Raw genomic sequence first — 9,739 nt, 5'->3', positions numbered from 1 at the left:
ATGTGATGGAAAAATAAAGTATATAATTGCCCCAAAAGAAAGGGATGAGTTTTGGTGCACACACATCTATGGTCATGGACCAGCTTAAATGATAAAATGGATGCATCTACAACGAATATTCAACACGTACATAATTACAAAAAACCCCAAAAACATTTCATTCATGTTACATCAACATGGAGTCTCAATAAGAACCAGATCTCCGAGGCAAAAACTGGAGTGATATTGACTTTATTTTTATTTCAGAAACTGAATGGAATAACAAAAACAAATTCACTTCAAAATAGTTTTTCTTAGTGCAAACTCATAAACACAACACAGTTGCTGACAATGCATAATAACTAGCTAACCTTCCCAAAGATCGAACATTACACTCAGAAACCATCAGCTGCCTGATACAGTAGATTATTAGTTCATTTCCACTACACAGGTTGTGAGACCGACAACACACGTGATGAGCATTATTTTCCAATCAAGAGCGAAGAAAGTAACTGCAAGCAACAGATCCAGGACAGTTGGCCTGTGAGGGTTCCCATTTTAACACTTGGCTTGTGTGTGCATGGAACCCAGGTTCAAATCCCATCTACCAAGCGTGTTTGTCTATTCTCTACTACAGGGTGTTTCAAAAGTCTGGAATCATAGGAAATATTTTCAATTTGTTATATTTTGAGACCGTGCATTTGAGGTGGATATGACGTCATAGACCAATATAATGGCCCCCACTTAGTCCAGATTTATTGCCACTTGACTTTTTTTTATTTGGGGACACCTGCAATCAGTGGTTTATACCAAGAGACCACATACTATTGAAGACATAAATAATTAAATGATAAACTACTGTGATAAAATCAATGTGTCAATGTTAGGAAACTAAAATAAAAAACATACATACAATTATTGATACTGTGTGTCTATGCATGTCAGTGGCTTGCAATTTGATTAATTATTGTAATAAAATAACAAAATAAATATCCCTGTCATTCTGGACTTTCAAAACGCCCTGTGCAATGTCTGTGTTCTCGATGTGATTAACATACAAGCTTCATTCTGAATTTTAGATTAATGTATAAAAGAGTAAACTACCATTGGAAGAAAACCCCACAGCTTGCCATGCCCAGTCATTCTCGGTGAGCTCTTCCAGTGGACATGACTTTTGACAAAGTGATAGAGTGCTGTCTATTTGCATTCCTTATGCAGACATGCAATAGTGAGGACAACATAGATGCAAAGTAAAAGAAAATTATTTTTAAAAAAACAGTTCAATGAAGAGAGAAATGTCACATTACAATTTGCCTTTTACTTACAACTTTACTAAACTTTTACAGGTTCAAATTTTTTTATTTTTACAAAAACAAAGATTTCAGTTAAGTGCACTTTCAAACAGCCTCTTTGGACTTGAAATTTATATAAGATGTGATGACATCCCAAAAGTTTATGTACATTAATGTAGCATACTTAGAACTACATTATTAAACAATTGTCACATTCAGCGAGTGCATCTTTCCTTTAGTTTGTTGATCGGAGCAGAAATTCCAGTAAACTGATTTTAGAGTAAATTTGCAGAAAGTACAATCCATTGAATCTTCTTTGTTCTTTTGATCATGTTACATTTACTCTATTGTCATTTACAATTCCCCAGATGCAAAACTTTTCCATATCACATTTCCCACTTCAACCTCACTCTTCTTTTCACCCAGGTTCCCATCAGCTTTCTGCAATTCCTCCTCAAAACAACTCGTGCTCAGCTCCGTAATATGTCGAGAGATTAGAATGATTGTACACATTGTGAACCAAGTTTAATATGGAAAAGAAAAAAGGGTGGGTAATTTAAGAGCACATCCTGTAAATTTGAGAAATGGAAAGGGAAGGATGATGGGAAGAAGAAGTCGGGAAAGTATTGTGAAAGAAGAGTGGGAAAGAGGTCAAAATGTCATTATTTTTCGACACTTAAGACTAGGTTAACCCCCTTATCAAATGAAAATGTTGGTTATGAAACTTCTCTGCCAACCCCTTGCATGCACACTTTCAAAGCTTCTCTTCACAAATTTATAAATAATCAAAAAATGCTTCTCAACCTGCTCACAAACTTATAACAGCCCCAAAACAATTCACCCTGTTTACAAAACAGAATGCAAAGCTAATGGGCAGTTAACGACGACACACAAAACCCACAAAAGATGCCACAATGGTGAAAGTTTGGAGCTGGATTGGCCAGCAGTGCTGCACCCAAGTTTGGTTATTAACTTTGTTAAAAATAAAAACCCATTACCTTGTTACCTCTGCGATTCTATAAAATGAAGACATTACTTTCTACACTGCTATCTGGAGGATGATCAATCTCTCATCACAATATTTATCAAGAATGACGTATATGTTGGTTGCATCTCACTAAAGTAAACAACAGATGAATAAGATGAATATCCAACACAAAGCAGTGAATACAAGTTGGAGTGTAGTTTAAATCGCAAAACAAAGCGTAAGATTCTACAAAATGATCTGCAGAATTTGAAAAACAGCAAGGGAATAACACTGTACAGCTATCCTTTCTTTGTTTACATTCATCATGGAGGAGCTTGTACATAAATCACATGCAGGATGAAGACATTAGGACATCAGTGCACTCCAATGGGAATTATAGAAACATTAATGACTGCAATCTCCCATGATGACACTGGAACACAAGATAGGTCGGTGGTTTCACATTCTATTGCAGGTAGGTCGGTGGTCTCTCTGCTTTCTACCGTCTATTCTCCGATGTTGCTCCTTCTGCTCTCTCAGTCCTCTTAACCTCTCTAATTACTCTACAACACCAAAACTCTTTTATTCCTCACTTTTCCCATCAATAGAACCGCCTTTCAGAGACTGCTCCATTTCATTCTTTCCTCCATGGATTGAAAGTAGGTTGCACACAATCATCTCTTGTCATCCCAAATTATGTTCCATGATCTTTACTACCCCCTTGGACCTTTCCTAACCCAACCATCTTCCTTGCTAGTTTCAGTGTTTCCTACCCTCCTCCTTTTCCTCTTTTCCTATTCATTCATTATCTTGATGTGTGTCTCACTGTCAGATCTAACTTGCTTTTCCATGAGCCTTGATCTTGGAGATAAAAAGTAAAATTAAGCAATGGACACACATATACACACATATTGTACAAATGATTTGAACATGGGGTTAGAGGTCAGAAGAGAACACTCAACAGATCAACCCAGATGTTTTTACCAATTTATCATGATGCCTGTTTCACATGTGCTGTAGTGCAAACTCCTTCACAAGTCTTAGCTCAATGATGAAAAATAACAAAACAAGGAAATAAGGTGTGCCAGTATCCTGATCAAATAAAAAGAAAGAGCTTCACGTGTCTGTGCTGACATCAAAGCAACAGCAATTAATTTATTTCATCTACTTGTAGATTCTTGTTAACAACAACAAAAAAAAAACAACTTGGAGACTTCCACAAACCAGGCTTGCCACTATACTTAGGAAAAAAAGTCTGTACACTTCTTAAATTCCTAGCATCAAATATATCCCAGTGTACATGCAGCATTAATAAAGGCATCGATAATCCATAAACCTGCAATTAAATTACATATAGATATAGATATATATATATAGATATATATATATATATATATATATATATATATATATATATATATATATATATATATACATACTGTAATTAAATCAGGATCAAATTGAAGGCCAATGCATTGTTCAGAAAAAGGAAGAGGGGAGGTTGGGATATCCGGTTACACGCTTAATGCAGCTGTGACATCACGTTTATTTCAAAGAGATTGTTAACGTTACATTCCTAATACTCTTAGATGGCTTATATTACTGTAGCGATCACTTACTAAACCTGAAACTATTGATTTAAGAACAGTGCAACTGACACCTCCTCCATGACGTTATTATACAAGATTGAGGCTCGTGAAATTAGGTGACAGAGGGTAAAAAGGCAATAAACTGATCGTGGAGCAGTGGGACCACAGGTGGACACAAGCAAGCAGGGGAATGAACGAATGGGACAAGAGCAGTGGAGAGGTGGAAACAACATGAAGGTGTGAAATACAGCATGATTAAATACAGTATGAAGGTGTGTCATCATGCAGCAAACAAAAACAAAGCATCTGTGAAAGCCATCGAACAGTATATGCTCCAGTCAATTTGGGATAGACACCAAATGTTGCCTACAAACAGCGCTAATGACATCCCGTAAGTGAATAAAGTTAAAAAAAGAAAAAGAAAAAGAAAAACTGATTCCATAAGATATGTGGACTCCAAAAGGCTGCAGGTGCATACAGATATTATGCTGTACACCAGCAGACTGCCTGCTAATACGATTTCTGGGCCTTTCAATTCTGTACCAATGACTTCATATGAGGGCTGATGAAAAATTTATATGAAAAAGATACAATAGTCCCAAGTCATAGCAAGGTTTTTGTTTTGCAATTTATCAGTATGCATAAGTGAGAAAATATTTTTCTTATCAAATTATGTCGTTAAAAAACGTTGATACATCTTGAACTATTGTGAGTATCTGGAGACTGAGGATTGACAATTGGGATGTCATACCGTTTGAATGGTCTCGGAACCTGTTCGGTATCCAAATGCAGTCAAACTCTTGATTTGTAAAATAAATAAACATTAGTCATGTTGTGCTGACAATTTCACAATGATTGCAGCCAGAAAGCAGAATTGAAATTTACAAATGTGTCAAACACAAGCCTAAATAACGGAAGCAGAAACCAAAAATAGAAAGTTTAAAAAACGAAAAGAAGTTATTATGTAGATGCCGATCCAGAGACCAAATCGAGGCTTTTAGGCCATACAACCAGCAGAGCCGAGAACAAAGAGCAGGTAACCTCTTTAGCCCACAGTATCACATTCCACAAACAATGTTGAGCAGAATGAAAACCTGTGGCACAAGTACAATGAACAAGTAGCATGCTGGGCAGCCCATCACCAAAGGGAGCAGTTCTTTCCAGGGTTCATCCTGGAGCCCAGAGGGCAGTGGAAGTGCTTAGCAAACTCCGGAAAGTTGGACAGCGAGCCAATGACTCGGAATCGGGCAGGGCTGTGCTCGTCTAACAGCAGCTGCTTGTGTTTATCTTGTGGTTGTTCTATTGAGCACAAGGACTGCATAGGAAAAGGAAGAAATATATCACAGCTGTCATTGATGTTTTTTGCTCATCACTGTGATCATCAACACAGCAATCTTCTATTTTAGAAGCATTACGATAAAACATCAAATTGGAATTGTTACTATGTATACCAGGGTTGCGTCCTTCAAACATTCATGAAGGTAAATTAACATCTAACAAATTGTTAAACCTTTAAATGCCAAATCCTCTTGTTAAAGTTTCAATCACAAAACATTTGTTAAGGAATTATTAATAGTGTATCGGTTGAGATAGTTTACACTTTGGATGGGAATGATACCTATAAATATTGATAAGCATTAACGTCAATAAAAAAAAAGTATTCCAATCCCAACATATGCCTCACAATATTTTACTGTAGCTCCTTCTTCATCATCGATTACAATGTTGCATCTCCCATAAGAATGATGTGTTTGTGAGAAAGCCAAATGGTGACTTGTCGAATAAGATACAAAACAACCTTAAATCTCAAAATGCATAAACACCTGCTCATGTGCCATCTTTTTCCGTAATTCAAAGTTCGTTATTCAAACTTCGCTTTCCGTAATTTCCACCGTATAAAAAAGGTTTCTCCAAATGTACAAACACGCGCATGTGATGTTTGTTTTGTACAAACTGTTTTGTAATTTTAAAAGCTTGTATATACAATTATATATATATATATATATATATATATATATATATATATATATATATATATATATATATATATATATATATATATATATATATATATATATATATATATATATATATATATATATATACACACACATCTTCTTCTTCCTCTTTCGGCTTGCTCCCGTTAGGGGTCGCCACAGCGGACCAACCGTTTCCATTTTGATCTATCCTCCACATCTTCCATTGACACTCCAACCACCCGCATATCCGCCCTCACCGCATCCATGAACCTCTTCTTTGGCCTTCCTCTTCTCCTACCTGGCGGCTCCATATCAGTCAACTCTCGCCCTTTGCCAGTCATCGTCCCAACATTCAGAGTTCCAACTCTCACCTCCACACTTCTACCCTTCCCCCTCTCCCACTGCCTCCGGACTCGCCTTCCCCATCTCCTTCTCCTCCTTCGCCCAGCAGTAGCACAATTTCCACTGGTACCCTGCTGACCACCGGTACCGGTGGCGGTCGTTGGTAACCCGTGCCTCGACCGATCCGGTATGGAAATTCGTTTTGTTGTCCGCATAATGATTTGGCATAGGTTTTTACGCCGGATGCCCTTCCTGACGCAACCCTGGTCGCCTCTTACGACACACAGGGATATATATATATATATATAGAGAGATATATATATATATATATATATATATAGAGATAGATATATATATATATATATATATATATATATATATATATATATATATATATATATAGAGATAGATATAGATATATAGAGATATATATATATATATATATATATATATATATATATATATATAGAGATATATATATATATATATATATATATATATAGAGATATATATATATATATATATAGAGATATATATATATATATATATATAGAGATATATATATATATATATATAGAGATATATATATATATATAGAGATATATATATATATATATATATATATATATATATATATATATATATATATATATATATATATATATATATATATATAGAGATATATATATATATATATATATAGAGATATATATATATATATATAGAGATATATATATATATATATATATATAGATATATATATATATATATATATATATATATATATATTGAGATATATATATATATATTGAGATATATATATATATATATATATATATATATATATATATATATATATATATATATATATATATATATATATATATATATATATATATATTGAGATATATATATATATATATATATATATATATATATATATATATATATATATATATATATATATATATATATATATATATATATATATACATATATGTAAATATTTCACAAAATAAGAACTGGAAGCAATTCAAGCTGCCCCATTCAAATCTTCAGTAGTACAGGACACACCTGTGCGTAAGCAATGAAAAAGAGCTGTTGGTTGGTGAGGTTGGCGATCGGAAGCGGATTCTCTTCAGAACCAATTTCTTTCAAGTAATTCTCATATGCCTGTAGGGATCGTGATCAATTATTTGTACAGCAATGCAGGCTTTGTGTACACACTCCATCCACCGAGGCACACGTGGATATGCAAGCCAAATTTAAACACCAATTAAAATGAAAAAAAACAACAAGAAATCCAATGTTATTATTGGTAAATATAAATAAAAGTGTCGAACTCTCACAAACAGAAGAGGAAATTACCTTTCCTCTGAGCATCCAAGATTCTAACTTTGACCTGCAGCCAAGAATCAAGATTGTGGCATGCAATTCGAGAGGCACTTTTATTGCAGTGAATATAATGTTACGGATGAAGAGATTTGACTTTACTTAATCAAAATTATTTTCATGTCGACTTCTTCTTCTTATGCATGAAGCACATGACTGCGAGTAACATCATTGGCTGAGGGAGCAACTGTGCCACTGATGCAACATCCTCTGCAGTTGAGGCAGTAATTTGGAATTTGTTCAGGTTGCCGGCGATAGCTCACCTACTTTGCGCAAAGGATACTATGTAGTCTGTTAATGTCCACCAACTAATGCTGTCAGGTGAGACGCCCAATTTAATGTCTATCTGAGGGAAGGCACACACATTGATGCCTCACCATGCCTGTGAGACACCAGGAACAGTTTGTAACTGGGCCAAGATTCAAACCTGGGCTCGTGTGGTTTTCTTGTCAATATGTTTTGCCAATTTGAAGACAATATACATTTTAAAATGAAATTTTATTCCTTATTGCAGAAACAGGACACGGCTCACGACATTTTCTTATTTGCAAAAGACTGACACAGAAACCTTGAAGATCTCTAGAGACTTACTTTGAAGGAAGTTTGTACACCACCATTATCCGCAATGTTCTCCCCCAACGTTTGCTGTGCATTAACGTTTTCATCTCCAACTTTGTACTGTCCATACTGTTCCAAAAAACAAGTGGAACGCTGTTTAAAGTTGTCAATAGAATCGTTGGTCCACCAAGCTGGGTTCAGAGCACCATGCACATTGTACTTTCGACCTGAAAGGCAAGAATATTGGTGTCATTGGGTCGTGGAGTTCAATTTGTGTTTGCTACCCAAAATGACAACAAGCACATTACTTTGCTGATATGTAATCTAATAATAGTATCAAAGGCAAAAAGGAGTTTGAAGAAAGAGAGGATAATCATAAACAGAGCTTTACACAGATTATGTGCATTTCAACGAATACATGATGAAGTGATGCATTCTATTTCTCAACCTCCATGCACATCATCATCCAATATTCCCTCCTTGAGATAATAACCCTGAAGTAACACAGTCTTCTGCAGGTTTCATGTGCAACAGGTGGGAATTAATGATGCAACAAAGACTCCTGCGATGATTAACGGAACTGATTCTGGCAAGAAAAATTGGTGAGCCAATTAGTGTGTATAGACTGGAATCAGGAGGGCAAACTTGATGCCCAGGCATCTTCAACAGTAGGGTGCTGGGATGGAGTTGCTTTGAGGTCTCTGATGAACCTTGAAGAGAATTGGCCGACACACTCCTCAAACTTGATTACAGGAAGGTAGGTCACCACCAACCCAAAAATAGTTTCTTCTTCTTTCAGTAACAAAAGGTTAAATTTGTGAAATTAATTATGACAATTTATTTAATACTTACAAAGTTTATAGATATTTGAGAAATATAATCACCTTTTCATCTTTCAGGAAAATAAAAGTACTGTGCATTACTGTATAAGCTGGGAGAAGAGTCATTGTTTTTGTCATACTTTTGGTAACATTTATCAGGCACAGTATCGGTGGACTTACAGGAAGCTCTTTTCATAAATAACATCATTACCTTCATCATCGAATATATGGATAATTTCTCGAGCAATGACAGTTCCAAGTGCAGCATAGTTCATGAATCTGAAAGAAGAACCAATGTGTTATAAACGGTGTGAATGCTGCAAACCATGCTCAGTGCGGTGAGTATGAAGAACCAATAAAGTTCCAAATCCAGGATTCTTGAGACATAGATTAAACAAGAGCGATACTTGTTTTGCAATACATGTCTGCTACCGATGTGATATTTTCTAAGTCCAAAAAGGGCATAACTGAAAAATTGATGAAACTCTCTGAAGCTCGAACTTGTTTTGTAGCTTATAATAATATAGCCATGCACCAAGTTTCAGTTGGATAAGTTGAAGGGTATTGGAAAAAAGTCTGAAAAACCACAGGTGGGATGGACAGACAGATGTACAGCAAACCTAGAGTCACTCCCCTCCGGTGAAACCAATAGGGGAAAAATAAAAAGCTTTGGATTAAACCACAAACAGAAACACACATCCCACCGAGGCTCCCAAGCATGTACCATGTGCAATGTCAATAGCAGTTAACATATAAACAAAAACAACAAGACTCTATCACGTCGCTCAACCGTAATTGGAGCGTATAACCAATCAGCTCT

At 35.4% G+C, this 9,739-nt stretch overlaps 1 protein-coding gene across 1 annotated transcript in view; it reads right to left on the bottom strand.

Moving 5' to 3' along the window:
* Positions 1 to 215: 215 nt before the first annotated feature.
* The window catches only part of LOC147018836 (endothelin-converting enzyme 1-like), a 38,699-nt gene continuing 29,175 nt past the window's right edge, over positions 216 to 9,739 (bottom strand). Inside the window, exons 12-15 of the mRNA XM_085898876.1 lie at positions 9,131 to 9,198; positions 8,132 to 8,325; positions 7,223 to 7,321; positions 216 to 5,142 (exon numbers count right to left, since the gene is read on the bottom strand). Of these exons, the coding sequence (XP_085755002.1) occupies positions 4,966 to 5,142; positions 7,223 to 7,321; positions 8,132 to 8,325; positions 9,131 to 9,198 (538 nt within the window). The 3' untranslated portion in view covers positions 216 to 4,965. The remainder of the gene's footprint in view (positions 5,143 to 7,222; positions 7,322 to 8,131; positions 8,326 to 9,130; positions 9,199 to 9,739) is intronic.

This window comes from Eptatretus burgeri, chromosome 10 (genome assembly GCF_056783735.1).
Source record: "Eptatretus burgeri isolate ZD-2024b chromosome 10, Ebu_testis_v1, whole genome shotgun sequence".
Lineage (NCBI taxonomy): Eukaryota > Metazoa > Chordata > Myxini > Myxiniformes > Myxinidae > Eptatretus > Eptatretus burgeri.
This window is presented reverse-complemented; position numbering and strand designations above follow the sequence as displayed.